We start from the raw sequence: 26476 nt of genomic DNA, 5'->3' as shown, positions 1-26476 counted from the left end.
GGTCCAAATTAATATTATTTTTTTTTCGAGCTACAAAGTAGCTAAACCACTAAGCCTTTCTTGTCCCATAGTCGTTCTTAGGTAAGTTTTTAACCTCTTTAGACAAGAAAAAGATCTTTTGCAACCTGCTGTATTAGTAGGTATTGTTAGGAATATTTTTAATTTCTCTGTAATTAATGGAAACCTTTTTGAATATCATTTTGTTTTATGTATTCTATTTTTGATTCTAATTTGTTTATTGCCATATTTTTGATTTTACTATTTTAGAATATAGATAGAATAATACTTTAATTGATAATGCCTAATACATACACGAAAATTATAATTTTGTACCTGTTTATATATTATTTTATATTTCAATTATTTTCTGGTGGTGCAAAAACATACCACATCTAAAATGTGGTGATGCAAGTGCTGCATTTGCAGAAAAATCGATTTGGTTATTTTTTTTCGTTGTTGTTCAAATTCACAAAAACCTACCATAGGAAAAAATTTAAATGAATTTGTCACGTAATATTAACTTCGGTGTCTAGTCAAAAAGGAGTCAAATCGAAAAATCAAAGTTTTCGGTATATGTTTTTTAAAATATAAAAATTATTCATACAATATAAAACGAGACTACAGAAAATATTCCAGACCTATAGGCTATAACGTACAGAGTTCCTACTCCAAATATAAAGATGAATTGATTAATTTGAGTTCAGACGCAATAGTAGATTTTAATTATCTGGTGAAAAATTGAAATCGCCAAATACTGGTTGCTGAACAGTGGATATTGCAAAATACATACTTAACACATGCCAAAAATATGCAGACGTAAAATACTCATTAACATACCGTGTATTAAAATAAACACAAGTATTTTAAATAACAACATTAACTTACGTATAATAAACGTATAATAAAATTTATATTTATTTTTTCAAAATATTTTTCTTATAAATTGTATAAAGAATACAAATAACAAATGATATATATTTTTAATTAAATTAATAATTGTTTTATGTTTTTCAATTTAGAAAAGTAAAATTACTTATTGAAAAAAATACGTTTTTAATTATCCTTATTATTTAAAAATAATAACAGTTTAATTAATATTATTATACGATAATAAATTATAACAATACAACAACTGCAGTTCTATTTATACCCCATACTAGGTACTAGGTATATATACTTATAACCATTGATATTATATTTTAGTTTGTAAAATCAATGTTAGAGCACAAATACCGTATTATATTAAAATATAAATATTATATTAATATCCTACACTATATAGGTGTAATATGATATGTATATCGTAATATAATATAAAAATAGTAATTGTGTGAAGACTATAAAATATAGAAATTATATAAATCTTTATATTATTACAGCCATAGCAATGACGAAAATAATAGAAGTTGTAGACCCGCTGTTACAGCGGATTTCTGCATTAAGTCTTCTGCAGCTGGTGAGTGACTATAGTGGTAGCGTCTTCAGACTTAGCAGATCCGTTGCCGCTGTCGTCGGAATCTTGTACGGCGTGTCCGTTTTTATCACGCACTTTCAATCCCAATCCTTCGCGATACTCCCTGCTAAGGCTCCTGGCCGTCAAACTGTGTACCTTTAAAAAAGTACAAAAATGAAATAAATAAGATAATTGATACGCCCCGTCAATATAATATAATAATATTAATATTCAGTGACATGTCTAATTCACCGACATAAAAAAGTTGTTAATAGTTTCTAACAATTTTTCAATTTGTGGACATCTCTGTGTTGGTATCGTAATAACTAATAATAATATATGTGATTGATTTATTAAATAAAATTATAAACAATTATATTTAGGCAATCGAAATTTGTGAAGTTATCTTATCAAGAATATATACGGTGGTTAGTATATTAACTGTTTCAAAAGTTGATAAAAAAATAACTTAAGTAAATTAAGTTAACTTAACGTTAAGAATCTTAAGTAATAGTGTATTTAATGTATAAAATCATTGTATAATATAGGGTACTAGGTAGCTTTATGGCCGTTATGCGAGAAAAAAATAAATGTATCAGTTATAACTCAGTTATAACTCCTAATGGATACACATGGTTTTAAATAAAACGAAGTAAACATTAAAAATTAAACAATTGGTAGTCGGTAAACTGGAAAATCGCAATCGGACAGTGGTAAGTGTGCGTGTGGAGAAAGGAAGGTTAAAGCTTTTGATAAAGGAATTTCCTGCTATCCCCTTGTAAATAACCATTTAAATATTCGTATTGATATAATATATTAATATTAGTTTGTGAAAACAATTTGGTAGATAGGATGTAGGCAATGTAGCCCATGTAGAGATGCATCGTTATGTACGTAATCGTATTGTTAGTGATCCCTTACGATTCCTCCCCACTCACTGTTGTCAATGTATACCAAAAAATGTGCATTATAATAAATGTATAATGTATATCTAAAATTTTAAAATATAATAGGTGGATGTCAGAGTTATCGGTAGACCTTGAATGACGTATATATCCATCTATATAATATCTATACTATAATATTATTATTTTATTGTCCATCGGCCGCGCCCAGTGTTAAATTGCATTTATGTCTGCATACACAGGACAACAGTAAATCTATACTATCAGTTGTCTATCCGTATTATTAGTGTCTTATAATATAGGTACAGAGTTCAGAGTTGCACACATGTAATAATACTGTATTATTACCACACCTATTATATTATACCATTAATTATTTTTTTTTTTTTTATAAAAAATCATCCAATTAAAGTTCTTATAAAGTTATATTAAAACATCAAAATTTTAAGAAAAAACTTTTGGACAAGACACGAATAAAATCGTTTCCGATAGTTTTTATTATTGATTTTCTACTTCTGATATCTTATAATTTCAGCTGTGTAAACAATGTTATGTTAGAAGTATAAGGGACGATTTTAATCACACTATATGGCCAACGGGACTGTGTGTGAAGATTTAGTATCAGACGATTTTGTTGCTATTAATTATTTTGTCAAGTTAGGACATATATACATAAGTTAACATATAATATATAATGACGGTGAGTTTTATTTTAAAACACCATCTGACTTATATTATTAGAGCATACTCATTACTCGTGTATAGTGATATTGCCGACAAATGGTTTTTCGTTGTTATAATATATCACACATAATACTATCATAATTATAGGGTTTTACGAATTTCGGAAATGTGAAACCGTGACCTTGTCTAGTAGTCGAAAATGGTAGTGTTTTAACGTTTGACCAATGTACGATTAACTTTACACGATACAACTTTGTTACAAAACCATAAGTTTGTTCGTGTGTATTTAGATATAGTATCTATTAAAGTGGTTTAGTAGTGAAGTCGTATTGTTCCGATTTTCATTCTTCTTACATTTTCGACATTATTATATTAAAATATAATATCCAATTATTATGTACCTACTGAAAAGAAAACATTTTAATATACGATAACAATATACCTTTATTATTTATATATATTGTAAAAATAATACTGATAACTGAAATTATATGATTTAAATTCTAATTCATAGGTACTAGTGTATCTACTACTATATTATTATTGTTAGACGTTTTCATATTTTACACATTATATACTTTCTAAACGTGTACTTTTCATAATAATTCAAATTCCCAACAGATAACTAGATAAGGTATCCAATAATAAACAAATAAATAAATAAATAAATAGGTACCTCGTGCACATATTTTATTATATTAGAAATTTATTTAAATATTTTAAAAAAAGTATTAATATTTTAGGAAAAAAAAATGCTATCATTTAATATCACAGGGATAAAAGTACCTACTATGTGTTACATATTCACATAATTATCGATACGAATTTAATACATTCTGTGAATGCACAGTTGTAATACCTATCCATAGATAAAAGATAGGTATGCATTCATGAATATTTGTAACGGTAATTTATTAATTTATTACAAACGAGGACACGCTCACTGAATTGTGCAGTACAAATAGTAAAAAACTAATTGTTACAAGTTACAACACATCATTATATATATATATATATATATATATACATACCTAACAATATATAACAATAATGTATTTAAAATCTAAATAATACAGACTTTCAATGAATCAGAAATTATAATACAAAAATAAACACCAGTAAGTATTGAGTTAATTCTTTTTAGAAACGCACCATTTAAATACATTTATATTTATAGTATGTATACCTATAAGCTATTATATAATTTATACTATATCAGCTATATTATACTTGAAAACTAAAAATTAATGTTAAATTTCATCGCCACGAGAAAATTCAAAAGTGTTATTTAAACTATATTATTTTAATACTATTGATATAAAGTCAATAACAATAATCAGCGTTTTTCTGTATCTTTATGCACAATCTTATACTATAATACGCTTATGTTATGATATCATGTTGTACACTATTAACTATATTGCTGTATAAGTATTACTTATATATAAAAATATATACATTATAAGTACACAACATGTTTTTATTTTATATTTTTGTAGCATGTTGTTAATGTTCTATAATAAAAATAAAAATACAGATGAACGCATAAGAAAACTGCAGATAACAATATTATAATAATAACAGAAGAATATCGATGATTACACGTATAATTATTATACACAAGTACTTGGGTGAACGTAAACTTATATACGCCGAATCAGTCATCATCATCCTGTCTATATTTATATACATTATACATACATTATATACATATACACACGCACACTAAACATTTAATACTAATCAAACCTCCTTTGGAGGCGGTACACCTTTGCAGCGTAACATCCAGGTGGTTTACTTACTTGTCTGCTTGAGTTCTTGCATGTATTTTCAACGTTCTAAAAGTGTGAAAAACATTTTGAATTAAAAACTTGAAAATTGTATTATAGTTTATAATAATATATTTAAGCGCATATCTAATAAAATATAAATAAGGGTAAAATAAGGGGATTCAAGAGCAAAAAGTAACCACCAACAAAACGGAATCGACTAAGGGAAAAAAACTTATTATTCTTGATAAATAGTGTTTTAAACTTTTCTCGTGAAATCCAGACAGTATATTAATTATAATTTAGAAAAAATTTTATTTTGTAATGGTAATTATTTATTAATTATAATATATAAAACGCAAGCTCGCCTTCGGTAAATTGATATTCCATCGATCATGTTAGATTCTCTTTTGATATGCCACCACCGAGTTAAATATTATGGATACAAATCACACAACTTATAACTATAGTACCTAACTAGGTATAAGCAATATACAAATTTCGATTGCACTTACGTTAGACGAAAATTGTTTGGCTAATTCTCTGACCGAAGGCATACAGTGCACGTCTTCGGCTGATTCCGCGATTGAACCCTTAGGGATACCGACGCCGCTCTCCCGCCGGTCGGTCCACGAGCACAATTGGACCAGTTTATCTTGGCGCTGCGGGCCGCTGCAAGTACCAAATGCTGCGAACGAGTCGCTACTTGACAGGGATTGCGGCGTGACCGGCGTGGAGTCCTGCAGTGCGCCGCTGGTTCGCCGCGCGTCTCTGTCGTAATCGTCTCCGCCGATTTGTACTACCAGTTTGGATACCTTTGTCTGACACACAACACACATCGCGAGTACGTGTTTACGTATCATTACAATATTATAATAAATTCAATAATCGTGAAATTGGAATTTGTTTCAGCGTTAAGGCCGAGAAGCTTGCATGTTAAAATATATGATGTGCGACTAGAGACGTGAGCCCGGATTAAGTTTACCAGAGTAGAGACCTAAGAGCAAAGTTGATTGTTGGCCCCCACAATAAAAAAAAATATATATTCAGAGATTTTAATATTGCTCAATCCATTGGAGTACCCGTATACATGTAAAGGTAACTTAATAATATATTAACAATATTTCATTCAAACTAAAATACTGTAAATCTACAAATGATTTGAGTACTAAAAAAACGTATATAAAAATATATAAATGACCAATAAATATGTATTATAAGTGTGGCTCTTCACTTAAATTCCCAATTTAGTTTTACCTTTTATTGTAGAGAAAAAATCTCAAAGGTGCTGAATTGATAATAAATTCGTCTAGGTTAAGTCTTGCTCAGTATTCTAAATTATGAAATTATTATCTAACCCCCGAAAACCATCTATTCTTGCCATTATCGAAAACCTAAAAAGTCATTGACTTATTATATAGATAGGTGTGTAAGTTAAAATGTAGTTTTAATATAATAGTAGGTAGGATACATATTATTATCGAACAATGACATAAAAGAAAACGATTACGCGAATAACAGAGAAGTAATCAATATAAACGTCAAAATTCGGAGAAACCAATACACTTGGCGTAAACGTATACCTATATATAATAATATTGCCTACAATTGATTTATTTAAAACTATGTATTGTTTCAGCGAATAAATGTTAAAAAATAAACGTAGGATCTTTATACCAACGCAAATAAAAACTGCAATAAGTTCTTATAAATGATATTTTTTATTTGAAGTAGTATAGTAACAAAACAATATATTATATGGTAACTTATTTCGATTTTATACTATGAAAAATATCACATAAAGCCAAAATTTCCAATTTTGAACCATAAACTGGTCATCATAAAGAATAAAATATGAATAAATAATATACAAAACGTCAGCACATTGAATATGGCACGTTTAGTTATTATAGGCACAGCTAAGACGTCTAATAACGTCCTCACTGTAAATGGGATTTTTAACAAAGTTGTCTGTCCCTGTTTTGTTCCTAAACACAGTTCTGGGCAAAGTTCCGTACACTATTGATTTTTCCAGAGTACTGACGTCGTCAATACTAACCTGTTTTTGTCTGGCTTTTAATTCTCCGGACTGATTGATGTAGTAATCTCGACCGTACCTGAATGAAACCAAACCAATTTGATATAATTTAATATTATAATAATTAGTATATGGTATCTATATAGGTGCAATTTGGGGGAGGCTTGGGTGTAGAGGAGCTTCGGCGCCTTTATTTTTTTTTAATTTAAATAGCACCCCTGAGAATCCTATATTACTCACATAGTACAATAAAACAAAATTTCACTAAATAAAATCAAAATAGCGATGTCTATAGATTGATATTAGAGTTTAAATTCCATGACTACATTTGATGTTAATTTTATATGTACCAGGTACATTAATTGTACCTATTATTAAAATAGTGTAATATATTAATAAAACGCAGTTATTTTTACGTTAAGCAATATTTAATAGATAAAAAAGGGATTTACATTATCTCGAAAATATTCTCCTTTTCAAGTTTGGTATTAGGCAATGTTAAAGCTCTAATGATTTTTAGTTTATACATACATTAGACATCATAATTTTGAATTTGCTTGGTGAAATTTTACTATATAATAATAATGCCCGAATGAATACAGTATCTATATGTCCGTATCATCACGTATTGTTTTAATTATTAATAATTTATTTTTATTAGACTAGCAAATGATAATTACCGCTGCGTGTCCGGTAACGAGGGGCTGCAGACTATTTTTAACGGACCAGACGTGTCGTTTCCATTGATTAAATTCCTGCAAGAAAAACGTGTAGGTATACGATAAATAATGTTATTAAATCAACTGTTGAAAGAAAACCAAACAATTTTAACAACCCGGTTGTTTGTAAGAAAATAAAAAATACTCACAATGACGCCTCGCTACTGCTCCTGCTGCCAAACAACGACTTGTACTTGCGCTTTTCGATGTTTTCAGCGGAGTACGGGTTGTTTGTCAGTGGCGCTGCCTTTTCCCACTTAGAATGTTCTCGTTCTGCTATTGTACCTGCCGATTAAAATAAGAGTATTGTCTCTTCATTCCTTTTATAAAATGATTTACTGTTCTGGTACGATGAGCTACGATACGTATTATTATTATATAATGTATCGGCAGTGCTCCAAGCCCAAAACTAGCAGAGAACTCAATAGACAAAATCTTTAACATGATAATATATACTTAAAACGATAGAATAATATGCTCTCAAATATGCATCATCGATAATATAGTATGATACTAAAAAGTTTTCTAGTCTTATCAGTTTTCAAAATGTTAAATAATCTTATACTACGTCCAGAAGAAAAATGATTTGTTAATTTTATATAACAATTTGATTGTTATTTTATAAGCTATTTAAAATATTTGTAAAAAAAACAATAAATCTTTATTATATGAACTTGTGAAAAAAAATAACCCAAGTATATATAAAAACTTATGTATTAAATATTTTTAAATTTGAAATCCAGACATCATGAATACATTTGTATCTAATCAATTTTTTTCCTATTTATTTATTTTCTGAAGAAAAATGCAAAATATGCATAAATTCTTAACTCAGGAATTTATTAACATGTATATTTATGTACCGTACCTGGTCTGGGAGGTAACGGTTCGTCTTCTTGTGCTACGTTTACTTCGTCGGATGACACCGAGTTGACTTCGCTGTCGGTGGTGTTCGACATTAAACTAGACCTGTAAAATTATATGTGATTGACGTAATTAAAATAAGTAAATACACACAATTGAATAGTATATATACATATAATATTTTAGTATATCGGAAAATTAAACACAAATGAGTATGTTTTTCATTACCTTGGCCTAGGCACTGGTTTTTCATTGACTTCTAGAGATTGATCAAAATCCCTTTGATGATCCATAGAACCTTGGCCTAGAATGTATAAAATTACAAAAAATTAATGTGTATATATCTATATCACATATTATATTATATAGATTCCGTGACCGCGCGATACGATACCTAATTTATGTATATTCCGATAATATCTTACCAGAGTCTACTTGGGAAAGTGCGACGTGCTTGTTGCAAGCCTCTACTATGGGATCCCAGTTAAGTGGGTTGTCTTCTTCACTGCTAGGGCCTTCAAATAATAAAATTCCACCATCTGTGAAGTTTGTATCGACGTCCGAATGTTTCGTCTGCAGCGGCTCTGATTCGAAATCAGCTATTACGGAATCATAAGACATGTTCATCAAATAAGATCAAAAGCCTCAGAATGAATCAAATACATAGTGATAAAAACACAAATTATGTATGAGATAATAATAAATGATAATTAAGTTACAGAGTTCGAGCAGCTCATCCAGTGCCGAATTTGAGTAGTCGGACAGTTCAGACGTTTCATCGGCATCGCGATCGCCTATTAGCGGCCTGGTGACTTCGGATGGATTTGGCACTAACATTGGAACAGGAACAGGATGATGATGATAATTGTTGGAGCCTGACACCCGATTGACTCTTTTCTTTTGAAACAACCAGTTGTCTTCCCACGAGTCCACCGTAGCGCTTATCCCTTGATCGTCGGGATCGATGGTACTACTATCTGAAAAATCGACAGGTTTTTACTAAATACATTCGATGAGAGCCTAGTATATCTCTACGGTATTTAACAAAAATCTAGAGCTAAAAATTAAGTTGAGTTTATTATATTATATAGTTTATATTTTAAGATATCGCTATAAAACAATCGTTTCGCATATAATTATAGGTTCAAACTATAAACGATTATCGATAAAAATTGTTGATAGATATAAAATATAAAAAGCAATAAACAAACTAGATTTAAGTATAGAATAAATATAATCATAATGATATATATATGTATAACATACACTAATAAACGCACGGTTATAATAGAGTGCAATCCTGTTCGCGATGTTGAATCGTTGGAAGAAGTGAAAGCTATGTAAAAATTATACATGAATATGCACAGCACTAAATATGAATACGTAATAGTGGTCAATTCAAACTTATCAATATATACGTAATAATAAAAGTATTTATAATATTTGCAAAAACCTTCCAATAACTTCGTTCTGGTAATAAAAACGTATACAATGAGTTAACGTCCATGTATTATAATTTATAATAGTATATCTAAAAATATATATATACCGTTATTATTAATTTATCATCAACACGTGTAAAAACGTGTTTTTTACTTGTGTATACATATTTTATGGCTAGACACTCGAAATAACTGAAATATTCACGATAAGAAAAACGACAGGAATATTTCTTATTGAGGCTTTGTAATATTTTATTTTATTATTATCTAATTATATGTATGAATATATGACGGATACGTAGATAGGATTAAAAACTCGCATTTTTTTTATTAATAGTACCTATACCTACCCTCAATTGAATCAGATCCGAATTCTGGTAAAGGTGCAGTGTGCCCACGAAGTAATTTCGCGTTTGACATGAACATTCCGATGGCTGATTGCGATCTTTCATCGTCTTCCTCGTCACCTTCGTTGTACCCATCATCATAATCGCCTTCGATATCGGAGTATGTATTATAGCTAGTCGTCGTCACTTCTTCCGTGAATTCTTCTACCTAAACACGAATAATATAATACGTATACATATAATATATTATTATATTAATATATGTAAATATTAAAATATTTAGTATATTATATATACAATATCATACAAACTTTACATTAAATTTAATATTTTATCTTCGTGTTTTTTATTACTTTATTTAGGCAAACTCAACATTTTCGGAACTACTCGTTGTACGAGTATTAATATGCACGAATATGTAAATTATTTATATTTTAAGCATTTTACAAACAATTATATGATACTTACAGTTAAAGACACTCTAGGAGTTCTCCGTGGCTCTTCGGTCTTTTTCGGATTTAAAGAATTCTGATTTGAACCTGCATATATAGTATTATGATAACGTATTAATGTAATATATTCACATTAATCGCAAATTTTACATAAAGTCTTGAAGAAAATACATACCCGTTTGTTTAAGAGGATATTTAGAAATTCGAGACCTCCCAATTGGGATATTCTTCTTCGTCTGACTATTAGCGACAATCTGTAAAAAAAAATTAATTAAACGTGTGATGAAAAACAATTTTTATAACTTACAAACATAGTGATTATTAGTTCAGCGTGACCGTTTAACAAACAACTGCCTTCTAAACTATAAAGGAATGGCAAGAAGCCATATCCAAGCTTAGTATGAACGAAAAAGGGTTTCCACATAACATCATGTAATGTGTTTAATACAAATACCTATGGAAGTAAATACTGCGTAACGGAAATAAATATCGTACCTTATTTAAAATAGCAGTTGCCAAAAGATCTTCGTAATTTTTTTCGTTTAAGTCTTCTGCCAATGGAACAGCGCACTTTTTCTGGGCAGCCTTAGATATTTATAATTAATATAATTTATTATATTTATTTTAATATAACATAAATCCATTCTCATCTTTAATATAAAAAATGCCATATGTAGGAAAATTTAAAATTAATTTTATCCACTTGATTTGAACTTATTGTTGTTGATTAGAATGTTACTAAAATTTAAACTATAATAAATGTACCGTATTATTCTTATTGTTCCACATGAACATAATTAATTATCATACAATATGTTTGAACAGCATTAAATATAATAAAATATGTTGGCATCTATATAAATAGGATATTTCATATTTTGATTTTTAATGGTGAGAGTCGAGAGGTGACAACTTCATTTTTTAAAATTATTCTTTAAATTTTACTCCGGGTTTTGAATTTAATACCATTATTGATTTATACTTATCATGTATTAGTCATATTAATAAAAAAAAAAGCATTAGTTAAATATATTCGACTTGTGTAATTCTTGTGTATTTCAGAATATTTTTTGAGTATTATGATTATGCAAGCGAAAAAAATATTGTATACCTATCAGGGTATACCAGGAGCCTATACATTAAGTTATTAAAATAATCTTATCAATAAAAGTAATATGGAAAAATATATATTGAAAGAATATGTGAATAATGGCAATAATGTTATTATACATTTTATACCTACTTTTCAAACTGTAATATTAAAAATGTATAATTAAAATTCACAAAGTTTAAATTAAAACAATTGTGTTTTCAGTAAGTATGTATACATTTATAAAGTATAAATTGTTATTATAAATGTCACAGTTTAGCAAATCGTTGCACAAAGTACAATCTATAGGTATTTAAAAATAAAATAACATAGCACACATATTGTTATCTGTAGCATACTAATAACATTGATTTGATAATATAGTAATTATATATTGGCAGGTGTAATGTAACAGAAATAAGCCCACTAATTAAATGATAAATTAAAATGGTAAATACCTATTTTAAATCAATACATTATTTTCTTAGGTTATAAGAGAGTGTAGAACACACAGAATTTATAAAATTCAATGAGACCTAGAAACAAAGCTATCTAATATTTATATATTTTAATTATAATATTATTTTAGTAAAAACTGAAAGGCTTTGCTAATCAAATATCTGAAGTGAGAAGAGGGGGTCAAGAACCTCGTTGACCCATGCAGATCCCTACACAGATATCGTCTCTCTTTGCATCTTGAAATTTAGTATTTTTAATTTAAAATATTAAATAATTTTGAATGATAAAATGTACAAAACTTTTTTTAAATAACAGTGAGTTTTAAGTATTTAATTAATAATAATTATTAATTATTATTTATTTATTGGTTGTCATAGCAATTATATTATATGAAAGATGAAAATGAAATATGTATACAAACCTAAAAATAGATTTAAAATAAAGTTGTGGTAGCAAAAGCATTCTAATCACTGTAAAAACTGACCTGTAGTTCTGGAAGATTTTCTACATCATAAGACACTTCTTGCAAAATTGTATTTAATTTTATTGGAATATCATCAAACTCATCCGACTCTGAAAAAAAGTGTATACTAATATATAATTTAGGTTAAGTGTAGTTCGTGCTAAAAATATATTGAATCGAAATATTAACATGTAAGATATTAGCAGTGAACCAAAAAAAACAAAATAATAAAATAAAATAACGGCTTTCATGTCTATAGACTATAATACTCATGTACTGAAAATGTTTAAATAAGAAGATAGCCGTTTATTTTTCACTTTCGAATGCACTAAATATGTTTTTAATAGATCCTAACGATACGTTTAGATACATATATATAGATATATTATTAATAAAAAAATACCTACCATTTATGATGGAGTGTATTGCTGCTGTCAGCGTGGTGGCCAACTGTTCGTGGTACTTCCAACATATTGACATGTCTAGACCGGAAAAAAATTATTGGATATTAATTTTAATAAACATTATTAGTTACATAGAAAATTTATGATACGCACATAGCGGGTGGGTGGACAGAGGCGTGAGGCATACGTCATCTAGGCCTCCGTCCACCAGCCCTTCCACTAGCCGTTCCAAATAATCGCGGACTTCAAAAAACTTGTCTTCTATAGAACATAAAAAATATATAAAAAATATTTCAATCAACCGATAATAGTTATTAAAACCTAAAAATAATTTATAATGCTTTGTAACGTCTATAATAAGAAGAATAGATAAAATCGTAAATTTAAATATCCACATGAAAAATGTATGAAAGAAAAATATTATGTATCATACTATAATTTTTAGCAAAATTCGTGTGTGTACTTACGATCATTTTCTGCCTTGGACGCCACTTTCGCTTTTAATTTGGTATTTAAAATGTCCCGCTGTTGAATGTACAGCAATTTGTGTCTGAAAATCGAAAAGAAGAAAAATTATAACATTAATATAACCTTGTCTCCGGTTATCCATGTTTTTGACGTTTCGCACGGTACAAATAGAAAACAATACGTATAAATGTATAATATAGTCGACGACACTCACGATCGCATAATGGGTTGATGATAATATTATTGTGTCGTTGTTTCGGTTATTATTCGATTAACGGCGTTGTCGTCATTACACGACTACACTGTATTACCGATTGCCGGTATACTATTATTATTATATTATAATTATATCAGACAGCGGTGGTGAAAAACTTAAACAAAAACAATTCTAAACAACAAGTAAAAAACATGAATGTAAACACGTCCATATCATTTTGGTCGTCAGTATAGTCCGACAGAAAAGGCCGGTCAGCCATAGGTATGGCGTTGACGCTCATGATCGGACGGCGACGAAACTTATAATAAATAATCAAGATTATACTACATCTACCTATCGGAAGAACCGGAAGAAAAAATGTACTTTCTCCGCGTGTCCCTATACGTATATAATATTTATATTGCCGCTAGTGACATAATACAACGTTCAACGATAGAACGTCCCAGCCACTCCAATGCATAATACATAATAATGTACCTACATAATATGTATGACTTATGCCATATAGCATAAAATTACACGTGAGTTTTATGCACCGGCTTGCGACTTGTTCCCTCTTTTCGACTGGAAACAGTTCAAGTCTCGTATAGTAGTATACCTACTCTGATCCACGTAGCCACAATAGTAGTGTTCTATACAATATGTAATATTCCTGCTTCAGGTAATGTAGAGTTTGGGACTTAGCTATTGCATAATGCTATATACATATATCTGTATTATAATGCTAATTTTACCTTGACAAATTCAAATAATACGCTTAACCATATACCCTGTTTAAAAATTCAAAGCATTAAACTGTCATAGACCTACCTATTTTATATTTTTATTTGAATAAGCATTTAATTAACGTTATAGGTGATTATACTAGACATACGAATAATAATAAGGATATAATATTTGATAGACTACTAATGCACTATGGTTTTATTTTTCTCAAAAATATCATATATTTAATTCTCAGATTAAACACATATTAAATACGAACTATATCAACAACTTGCAATGCTATTATACAATGAAGTTAAAACTTATGAATACTAAAAATATTCTCAAACTAGTAAATATATGATAAAATTAATTTTGGTGAAAAAGACACTTTGTCCGCATGTGTTGTACTCGTCATACATAATATACATACAACATACCAAATTGGCGTCCTATAGAACAACTTAATAACTTATGCCTTGTTAACTTTAATTTCAAAGTGAATTTACCTATTATTAGAACATTCTAAGTATCGTAACATTGATTTTTTTTTCATATTTTAATTTTTAAGCAAGATATGAATATTGATAATATTACAAATTTAAAATACTTATACATAAATGCTTTTAAAATATTGAAAAAAATCAATGTTACGACATTGATAATGTTCTAACCTTTAATATTTATAAAAGGTAAATTCCATCTTTTATTAAAGTCAATCACATATTATAAATAATTTATAATGTGTTCTACTGAACGCAAAATTGTTGTATTGTATGCAATATGCATTTAAGACGAAGACAACACGTATCTATAAATATGGTGTCTTTAAACACTTAAGGTTATACATATATTTCATGTTTTACCGCACTATTAAACACCATTAGTTTAACCAAACTTAATAATAATCAGATATAACTTTATCATTTTTATTGCTTTATCTATAGGTAATGATACATTATATAAAATATATTACCACAGAATAGATAAAATCATATATTCTGTGATATTGGCTTATTACTACTATATATGAACTATTAGAAATAATAACAAGTTAAATGTTTATTTTATTAAAAATTACATTTTATAATAACATAAAAACCCGAAATCAACTGATAAATAAATACATTAATTAATTAATTAATTATTTGGATGCAAATCCTTCGAAAGTTGCATAATATAATATTAATATTTAGTCCAATATAAATATTAAATGTAACATTATATAATAGAGGCAGAGAGAGAGGTCAGGAGCTTTAATATCTATGCGAATATAGACTAATATTCTCTAGACTAGTTGATTATACAATTATTTTGAGTCTTTTAAGATAAGGTCTAAACACTTACAACTTTTGTATCAAATTAGTCATTCAAAAAAATCGATTTAGTATTTTATTTTTTTATTTTTGTAATTTAAAATCGAATTTTTCACCAAATATTTAAATTAGCATATTTTGATTTAAAGAAATTTCTTTTCCGAAATCTAAATCAATGGTTCCAGATTATGAATATGAAAACATTAGTAGTTTTTAAATGCTATCTATTTTATTTGCATACAATGTTCGTTTCGATTCTTAAAAGGAAATCGTGTACCATGGACGACGGACGTATACTTTACTGGTAGTATGATAATAACAAACAATAAATACTTACGATTATCGAATGAAAACTTCTAATCGATTATAATATGTTACATGCCTGAATAGTTTTTTTTTTTTTTGATAAAAGTTATCAAATATTATTTTAATAGTGTCTATACCGATAATTTAATACCGACTACGTTGCTTTTATACATATTACCATTTATTTACTCAATAATATTACGTTAAAATCTATTATTCATACATTTTTACCAGAAATAAATACTATTATTCCCACCATGGTGTGCACATTAAAATAAATGGTATCTATTTTAATTTACTTATATAATTATGCTGAGGGTATCTATAGATTCATTGTCAAAACGTTAATGTTGTAATTCTTTGATTATTTCCTTTTGATTAGGCAACGTTTACCATAACTATTTGTTGCTTATCATTGATTATAATTTTAATTTTATCAATATTGAATCTTAAATATTATAAGATCCACTTTAGTTTAAATTCTGGTGTCAAACAGACTATTCGTAAATCGTAATATAACACAACGTACCTACTCTTCGAGGTAAGTTAATCACATTCAAACAATTATTTACAATATTATTATATACTTATTATTTAAATATAATTATAATATTAATCGTTATTTAGAATCGCAAAATAAAGACTTAATGATTTAAAAATTAGTTTTTTTTGAAAATTATGGCTAATTAAAAAGGTTCTTAAAGTGAAAATTAACTCTATAAGATTATTTCTATATGGCATCTAGTTAGCACCTAGGTACTTTAGATTTTTTGAATAATATCTTCTTTAATAATTAGTAAAAAAATATTTGAGTACTTTTTAAATTTTTAAGGATCATATAGGTACTATATAATCAAACACTGGCGCGCCGTATACTCCAAATATGTATATAAGTATTTACTAAATATAATATATGTAAATATAATTTTCAAAATATTTTGGCTCTTTCCTGGACAATTTAATTCTTATGGGTATTTAAAATTTTCCTTTTTTAAGTAATTTTTCGATTTTTGTCGACACAGTTTAATAATTGGTAGCTATACGAATTGCTGAAAATTATTAATATTATATTAATAAATATATTTATCGATCTATATAATATTAGTTAGAATTTAAGAGAGTCGTCCTTTTACCAGAACTAATATATAATCGAATTAACAATACTTATGCATATAAATAATAAATTTATATGTATTACAATATTTACATTTGTGTAAAACAGTAAAAAAATCTTTAATATAAAAATGTTAATGTGGGTACGTGTTTTGTGGGCACAAATTGTTTTGTAAATTCAAGTCTTCGGAATATCATTTAAGAAACGAAATTATGCATTGGTTCAAGAAAAATAATTTTTAGATATGGAAAATATAGAAATAGTTTTTATAATGTTGTAATATACATTAATGAATTCATAATATTGATGGTAATTTATTATATTTTATATTAAGTTACATTTAGATTTAAAATTAAAATTTAGATTTAAATTAAAATCATCATAATATTCTTCTTAAAACAAAAGTTGGACTTTGTAACTATACCACTTAATAGTATTAATTAATTAATTTTTATTTGTATTTATTGATAATATCGCTCGCCAGAGAAAAAATTACAGAAGATACATATAACATAGGTTAAGGTTAACATTAAGAATACAATTAGTGAACAAACAACAATTTTTTTAACTTATAACTATCATAAAAAAAAAAAACGCAAACAAAATTTACTTTTGAATGGGAGATTGATTAATAATTGAGGTACCTCTATCGTGTGATCTCATATCATCGTGCAGAATTTTTGTACGCGCAGGCAATTGTTAATTGGCAGTGAGTTTTGGGACGACTGCATCTGCAATTAATAAGATATTGCTGCAGTACTCGTGATCATCGTACAATCATCGCATCACATTATAAGAACAACGCAAAACCGATATTATTAAAATAATTATTGTCGGTTTACCACTACTGATACCACGGTAACCGCGGTGATACATATAATAATAATAACATTGCATATAGGTACCGTTTAATACCACTCGGTAATATAAGAATGGTGGTAGAAATCCGTCTCCGCCGCGCGGGTGCGACGAGGACGTCCGTGCAGACGGCCACGGCATTGCTGTTGGTGTTCCTACTCCAGGCTCCCGGAACCCGGGCCGTCACGGACGACATGCTGAAGATCGCGTGCTCTGACATGACGCCCAGACACCCGGGTTACCGGCCGGAAAACGTGCAGGGTGTGCCGTGCCCGTACCGGCTGATGGTAGACCCGTCCACGCCGGTAGTGCCCGGTAATCTGGTGAACTTGACACTCACGTCCGTCGGCACGACCATGCCATTCAAGGGGTTCATGGTGCAAGCCCGCGACGTCAACGGACGAGCGATCGGCACGTTTTTGCCGGAATGCCGGAACGCGACGAAACATCACATGATCACCTGTTCCAACGGCGAAGAGCCTTACGTGAGTCGGTTATTTTTTTCAATCGGTTATTCAAACGGTTATTCGCATATCTCACTATATGCATCGAAATAGCTGCCGGGCGATACCGCGTGGATTTCTGTATTATAGGTGTTCGAGGTACAGTCGTATAAAGGGCACTATATTTTTGGATGTACTGCGCACAGCCTATCAGCAAACTAAATATTTTTTAACCGTATTTTTAATTCTTTCATGTAGATTATAACATGTGAATTGGCAATAATTAATTGCACTCTATCTCGCGCACACACACACATATCATAGTAGTTTTTTTTGCAGAAGTACCAGAAGTATACATTGTTTGTTTTCATTTATATTTCAATGGTGCATCTTAACTAAGAAAATAGTTGAGTTTAGTTACATTCAAATTAAACTTTAAGCAATTATTGATCAATTTCTTTCTGACATCAAATACGTCATTAAACTCATAATGTTTTATCAGATTAGTAGTGATGGATCGAACCAATATAATATTATATTATATAATCAAGTACAATTTAGTTCGAAATATATTTTGTTATTTAATTATTTATATTGTAATCAAACCGTTCACAGAACAGTTCAAAAAAAGTAATAAATTATTATACTTTTTTAACACATTAAATATACTACACTAATATAGGTTGATGAGCTAAGGTTAATAGCTAGCTGTAACCTAATTAAAATCAATGTGTGCATAATAACTTTAATTAGACTTACATACAGATACAAGTATATACTATATAGCTAATGGTAAGCATTTTATTTTTTCAGAACGCAGTGGTCCAGTCAAATAACAAATATAAATTAAAGGATACTTTTACATGGATAGCTCCATTATCACTTAAAGGATCTTTTCGATTTAAGTGAGTAAATAATTTTTATCGATTCATTCCTTAATCGAACCTAAGGTTATACTACAAAAGTACTTTTTAAGAATTTAAATGAATTGTACTAATTATCGTAGACTATTTTAACGTACAGTAATTAACTTGGTATGGAACTAACTAATCGTGTACCTATTACAGCTACTACATATACTGTCTTTACAATTGTATAGATCATAAATTAAAACCACTTTTTTTCTTTTGTAGTCTTTTTATTAAAAACCGAACACATCTAACCCACGACTTCATCCACATCTGTTGTTTAATCTTTGATATTTTCCCACTACCTTCTCGTCGTAATTTTACTATACGTATTTATATCCTCTCTTCTTAATAGTACCCTCTATAGTAAATAATCTGTATAATATAAAACAATATTTAAGCCCCAATTTGCTTTTTAGTTAGAGCCTGTAAGTATTTACGATTACCCTTAAAATAAGCTTTAGATCCCCCCACTACAATATTTCAATGTTCCTTTCCACTCTACAGAAAGAACATTTTTTTATTTTAAATTCCAATTACCAATCCATCCAACTCGTATAAGTTATAAGCACAATCTTATAGGCCACTTCTTAAAACATTGCTTCACCTCATTTTAATTAAATATTAGATGATTAAATTAATCTATATTTTTTTTTTAGATAATCATTTATATCTAAATAATGTAATTAAACTAAATAATCTAATACACTGTTTCAAAGATAACTAGTTCAAGGCTCGCTTTTTGTATTTAGTAATGCCATCTAACACAAATTATAATGTAACAAAATCATTACGATCTAGAATAAAGTGATGTGCTTACATTGCCATTGTGTTTTTTTTATAAATATAATTGATCTATATCTATACCGTTTCAAATTATAACTTATAAAGGGCTTTGAAATTAAAACTTTTGTTTATTTTTTAGCTTGACTTTAAATCTAAAGTAGTACAAAGGGATTTTTTTATCATGTTACGACTATTTAGAGTATGAAATTTAAAAGTGTTTTTTAAATATTTTTACAAGAATTTTTAATTGTTGATATACTTGTATATTTTTTAAACTTTTTATTTTAAGATGATTCAAATGGTAGCCACAGATTAAAACTAAATTTTTTTCTAAATTTTTTCTTCAATAAGTGGTGATAGAATTTCGACTTAGTTTTATATTTTTTATAGTAGTAATACTCAACTTGTCTTTATTTGTTGTTATTATCTTTAACGTCGGTTGTGACCATGGGCAAAAAAAATTCTCAAATTCTAAATAATGACGCTATGCTGCTTTACGAAATACAAACTTTAATTGATTTTCGGTACATCAAAAGTAAAAATAAGTAATATAATATTACCATGGAAGTGTAAGCCAATGCTTCTCAAACGTTTTTGTCATAGGGCCCCTCGGGGCCGCCCCCTAAACATAATGTGAAACTGTTAAAGCCCCTTAATCAAAATCATTAATTATTTTATGGCCTGCCAGGATTAGGTTTTAGATCCCAGTTTGAAAAACATTGGTGTAAGCAATACGGTAACTAGTTATGTAAAGTACCTATAATGATAATGTATAATGATTAATCTATTTTTAGTTACACTGTTAGTCATAAAATATAATATATACCTAATCAATACCAGTTATAAACACAAATACGTAGGTCAAATCCTGCTATAGATGTATATCGCTCTATAAATATAATTTTATTAAAAAACATATATTGATAAAAAATGATAAATGAAGTTTACAAATAAAAAGTTACTAATTAAAAACTTTATGAAAGAATACTTTTGTTACGTTTGAGATTTCTAATAATCGTTTTTTTATTGAATAAACAAATTTATTAATTTTTAGGTTCACAGTTGTGTTAAATTTTGAACATTTCTGGACTAATCAAGAAACTGAGGATATTCCAGTAGCTAAACTTTCAAAAGAAGAATTTGAATTAAAAAACTCTTTTAATCATGAATACTATATTTATAATTTGTATATTCAAAACTGCTTTGTTTAATTAAATCCAAAAATATATGTCAAATAGTAAATATTAAGAAAAGTATTTGTAATTCATAATATATATTTATATATTTTATTTTAAATTTTATAATGTCATAATAAAATTATAATTTATAAAATAGATGAATATTCCAATAGTTATAAAAAAATGTTAAACTATATATAATATGCACCTAAATAGTGTCGAGCGCACGTGCCACATTTATTACTGTATATACGTACTCATTTTTTATCTATTTTAATAACAACACGATTTTATGATTTTTGCTTTTAATACATTAGATGATAAGATGTAAACAAAAATAATTATTTTCTATATACTGCGTTACTATTTAATAAGTCGAACTGCCATTTGACGAAACGAAATGCTATTTCAGATTTTATAATAGTTAATAATAATATAATTTAGTAGTAAATACACTGATTGGTATGAATTAAAAATAAAAATGTTCTTTTAATAAGCTTTTAAAAATTGCAAAATATATTACAATTTGAAGTAAATATATAAAAAAAAATTATACGAGTACTAGTTTTTAGAATATTTAATATAAATAAATACGTGTGGAATTTGAGCCTATTTTTCTTTAATAAATCTTTTAATATTCAGAGTGAAATGTTTAATGCCAATTATTCTTAATAAGGAATGTAAATTTTCATCGATCAAACAAGATCGTTCTAAATACTTTGCATAATTCATGCGGGAAACCGTTTATTCACAAATACATATAAGTAGATCCAATTCTTCAGGAAAGGGCCTTATAAAAATATATTAAATTTGTGTTTTTACATGTGATTTATTTTAAGAAATCTTTCAAATTACTATTTGTTTTTAAATCAATAAGTTTAAGTTTAAAAGTTTCTTGTACTTACCTAATTATTTTCATCAGACAGAAATGGATTTTCAACTATCCGTAATGAAATCATATGTGATTATAGTTTTGAAAACGATTTTCAAATTTTACCGAAAATTGCTTCAACATACTCGCAAAATTATTCGTCAGAACGTCAATAAAAGAAATTTGTTCAAATTCTTTACACGTTTTAAAATGCAAAAAAATTTTGTTTTAAGCTTTGGTTTTAAAAAGTTGTAATTTTATATACCTTTAAGTGCGATTAAAGATAATTTTAGATCTACTGTAAATGTTATCAAAATAAACTAAATAAAACCGTGAAATATATACCACCCCCAATAAACAAATATATATTTTAAATGTGCCCTGCAAGTCGAAAAAGGTTGGGCACGCCTAATATAGTAGACTAAATAAATAATGAAAATCACGTATCATCGCACGGAATTGTTGTACTCGGGAAATTGTTAGTTAGCGGTGCGTTTCGGGATGACTGCTGCAACTGCAATTAAGACATTGCCGCAAAATACTCGTGATCGTCATACGACCATCGCATTTTACATTATAAAAACAACGCATAGCATAACTATTATTATAATAATTATCGCCGGTATACCACGGTAACTGCAGTACCTAATACATTATATAATAACAATGCCATCGAATATACCGTTTAATACCGCGCGGTAATCAAGATGGCGATAGAAACCCATCGTGCAGATGTGACGACGAGCACGTCATTGATATTGGTGCTCCTGCTCCAAACTACCGCATCGGCGCCCGGACCCTCACGGACGACGAGCTGCAGATCGAGTGCTCGGACATGACATGCGGGGCCGATCGTGCATGAATCAACTGACTGTGAACCCGTCCACGTCCGTGGTGCCTGATGACCTGGTGAACTTGACACTCACGCCCGAATTCCAAGACGTGCCGTTCAAAGGGTTCATAATCAGGCCCGAGACGTCAACGGCCGGACGATCGGCACGTTTCTACGGGAATGCCGGAACCTTTTGCAACAATGAGTGATCAGCTGCTCCAACGGTGGCGATGAGCCAGATACGCGAGTTGGATATTTTTCTTTTGATTACTCAAAACGGTTATTCGCAATGTATTTCACTATATCGAGACAGCTGCGCGGATTTCGATATTCCGGTGTCCGAGGTAATCGACCCCCCCCCCTATAGGGCAATATATCGATGTAAAAACTTTTTTTAAATCTTTTTTTTGATTTCACTATTGCCTATTAGCATGAATTTTGATTTTTAAGAACGACCATTAAATTCAAATTTAGTGATCGAACTTATAGTTTTGAATTCTTATAATATACTTTAACACCTATGTATAATGTATATAATATATATATATATATATATAAGTTTTTAAAGCTTGCATTATTCTGCTGCAATACACGGACGGCATTATCAATTATTATTATTTATAATCCGTGAGCATTATAAATCGAATTACGCAAACGTGGAAAATATTTTATGAATAAATATATTTTTTTATATATTATACTACGTATCAGTAGTGGTCGAAATGGAGAGGGATACGGGGGGATGGAATCCCACCACTTATTATAATCTACATTTTTCATCCCTCCACTTATTTTGTCCAAAATAATACACACTCCTTATAAGTATATACAAAAATTAAAAATATATATTTAAGTTATAGTTAATTTACTTTTTTTTATGTTCCTTAAACTATAGTAATATATATATAGTTAAGTTTTCGTATTTATTTTTTATACCTACTGTGTGTATGCATAAATTATATATTTATATAAATATGTTTTACGTTTTAAATAAAAAATATAATTATATGTATATAAACAATTAAATATATTAATATCAACAAATAAAACACCAAACTGAAAAATAAAAATGTATAGAAATGTATAAAACTGTATTATATAAAAATAAGGTATAGGTATAATATAAGCGTAATGTAACAATAGTATAAAAGTATAGGCATTCCTCCACTTATTATGAGCCACTTCGACCACTGCCTATTAATTAGCATCCTAACTCTAAATATTTTTTTAACCGTATTAATAAATCTTTCACATAGATTGAATGTTAATTGACAATAATAATTGTACGTCTATATCTCGCGCACGCGCGCCCGCACACACACACGCGCACCTCATTATTTAATTGATTTATTTTTTCCTGATATCAAATACATCATTAAACTCATAATGTTTTATTAGATGAATAATAGATAGGATTAATACAATTTATGTTATATTATTATGTAAAATTTAGTTTAGAATTTATTGTTATTTAATTATTTCCTATTTATTAATTATATTGTAATCATACCATTTATAGTACAGTTCAAGAAAAATAATAAATTATTATACTTCTTTAATACATTAAATAGTTTGTAACCAACCGTATGCAAATAGTAATGTATTTATACTAATATAGGTTGAGAATCTAAGGTTAATAGTCAGCTGTAACCTAATTATAATCAGTATGTGCATAATAACTTCAATTAAACTTACACACATATAAAACACAGTGATTCAGATAAATGACAGATTTAAAATGAAAATTACTTTTGCGTGAATAGCTCCATTATACTTAAAGGATCTATTCGATTTAAGTGAGTAAATCATTGTTGTCGATTCATTCCTTAATCGAACATAAGGTTATACAAAAGTACTTTTTAAAAATTTAAATGAATTGTACTAATCATCGTAGGCTATTTTAACGTACAGTTATTAACTAGGTATAAAACTAACCTAATCGTGTACTTATATAAGCTACTGTATGACATATACTGTCTTTACAATTGTATGGATTATAAATTAAAACCACTTTTTTCTTTTGCAGTCTTTTTATTAAAAATCGAACACATCCATCCCACGACTTCATCTACATCTGTTGTTTAATCTTTGATATACTCCCACTGCCTACTCGTACCTTACGTACTATCACAATATTACTATCCTCTCTTCTTAATGGTACCCTCTATAGTAAATAATCTATATAATATAAAACAATATTTAAGTCCCAATTCGCTTTTTAGTTAGAGCCTGTAAGTATTTACGATAACCCTTAAAATAAGCTTGAGATCCCCCACTACAATATTTCAATGTTCCTTTCCACTTTACAAAAAAAAACAGTCTTTACCTATTTTCTATTCCAATTTCCAACCCATCCATCTCTTATGCACAATCAGCCACTTATGAATCTATACCGTTTCAAATTATAACTTATAAGCAGGGCTTAGAAATTAAAGCATTTGTTTATTTTTAGTTTGACATAAAATCTGAGGTAGAGTACTATGGGGTTTTTTATCATGTTATGGCTATGTAAAATATGAAATTTCAAAATGCTTTTTTAAATATTTTATTTTCACAAGATTTTTTAAGTGTTGATACCTATATATGTTTTAAACTTTTTATTTTAAGATGACGCAAACGGTAGTCACAGATAAAAGCTAAAAATTTTTCTAAATTTTTTCCTCAATAAGTGATGATGATAGAATTTTGACTTAGTTTTATATTTTTTATATTGGTATTACTCAACTCGGCTTTATTTATTATTTTTATTTCTAACGTCGGTTGTAGCCATTGGCAAAAAACATTCTCACATTCTAAATAATAACGCTATGTTGAATTACGAAAAAACAGACTAATTGATTCTCAGAACAATATGATTTTATCACGGTGATATAACTAACACGATTACTTATGATGTATAATACCTATAATGATAATGTAGAAATAATCTATATAATTTATAATGATTAATCTATTTTTGGTTACACCAAAAAATATATATAATCAGTACAACAGTCCATAAGCACAAATACTTAGTTGAATCCTGCTTTAAGTGCATATCGTTCTGGAAATATAGTTTTATTAAATACATATTGTTAAAAAAATTATATACATAATAGTCAAAAAATAAAAGGTTACAAATCAAAAACGTTATGAAAAAATACTTTTGTTACATTTGAAATTTCTAATAACCGTTTTTTTTATTAATTAAACATATTTACTAATTTTTAGGTTCACAGTCGTGTTAAGTTTTTAGACTAATAAAGAAACCGAAGATAATTGATTAGCTAAACTTTCACAAAAATAAATTTACGTAAAAAACTCTAAATACCACGTTGACAAATTTCATACTCAAAACTGCTTTAATTCAATCCAATAATAAATGTCAAGTTTAGCAAATATTAAG

The 26476-nt window shown here is 28.3% G+C and overlaps 2 protein-coding genes across 4 annotated transcripts in view; one reads left to right on the top strand and one right to left on the bottom strand.

Annotated features, from left to right (window-relative positions):
* Positions 1-1054: 1054 nt before the first annotated feature.
* LOC113550899 overlaps positions 1055-26476 on the bottom strand; it is a 50802-nt gene continuing 25380 nt past the window's right edge. For 2 of the 3 annotated variants that reach the window (XM_026952851.1, XM_026952854.1), the window contains exons 2-19: positions 13557-13639; positions 13243-13350; positions 13093-13167; positions 12707-12795; positions 11169-11258; positions 10849-10927; positions 10690-10760; positions 10225-10429; positions 9152-9409; positions 8858-9031; positions 8661-8736; positions 8437-8537; positions 7718-7853; positions 7530-7604; positions 6871-6928; positions 5327-5632; positions 4845-4880; positions 1055-1609 (exon numbers count right to left, since the gene is read on the bottom strand). In XM_026952851.1, the coding sequence (XP_026808652.1) occupies positions 1439-1609; positions 4845-4880; positions 5327-5632; positions 6871-6928; positions 7530-7604; positions 7718-7853; positions 8437-8537; positions 8661-8736; positions 8858-9031; positions 9152-9409; positions 10225-10429; positions 10690-10760; positions 10849-10927; positions 11169-11258; positions 12707-12795; positions 13093-13167; positions 13243-13350; positions 13557-13639 (2191 nt within the window). In that variant the 3' untranslated portion in view covers positions 1055-1438. Of the gene's footprint in view, positions 1610-4844; positions 4881-5326; positions 5633-6870; positions 6929-7529; positions 7605-7717; positions 7854-8436; positions 8538-8660; positions 8737-8857; positions 9032-9151; positions 9410-10224; positions 10430-10689; positions 10761-10848; positions 10928-11168; positions 11259-12706; positions 12796-13092; positions 13168-13242; positions 13351-13556; positions 13640-13771; positions 14049-26476 lie in introns of those variants that run through there. The other variant, XM_026952852.1, reaches the window with a different exon arrangement.
* On the top strand, positions 16490-21684 carry LOC113550900 (defense protein l(2)34Fc-like). Its single transcript, XM_026952855.1, has 4 exons — positions 16490-16642; positions 18117-18558; positions 19330-19421; positions 21265-21684. The coding sequence occupies exons 2-4, from the start codon at positions 18148-18150 to the stop codon at positions 21419-21421; spliced, it is 660 nt and encodes a 219-aa protein (XP_026808656.1). The 5' UTR covers positions 16490-16642; positions 18117-18147; the 3' UTR covers positions 21422-21684.

This window comes from Rhopalosiphum maidis, chromosome 2 (assembly GCF_003676215.2).
Source record: "Rhopalosiphum maidis isolate BTI-1 chromosome 2, ASM367621v3, whole genome shotgun sequence".
In the NCBI taxonomy this organism is placed as follows: domain Eukaryota; kingdom Metazoa; phylum Arthropoda; class Insecta; order Hemiptera; family Aphididae; genus Rhopalosiphum; species Rhopalosiphum maidis.
The sequence above is the reverse complement of the archived record's forward strand: the minus strand, read 5'-3'. Positions and strand labels throughout refer to the sequence as shown.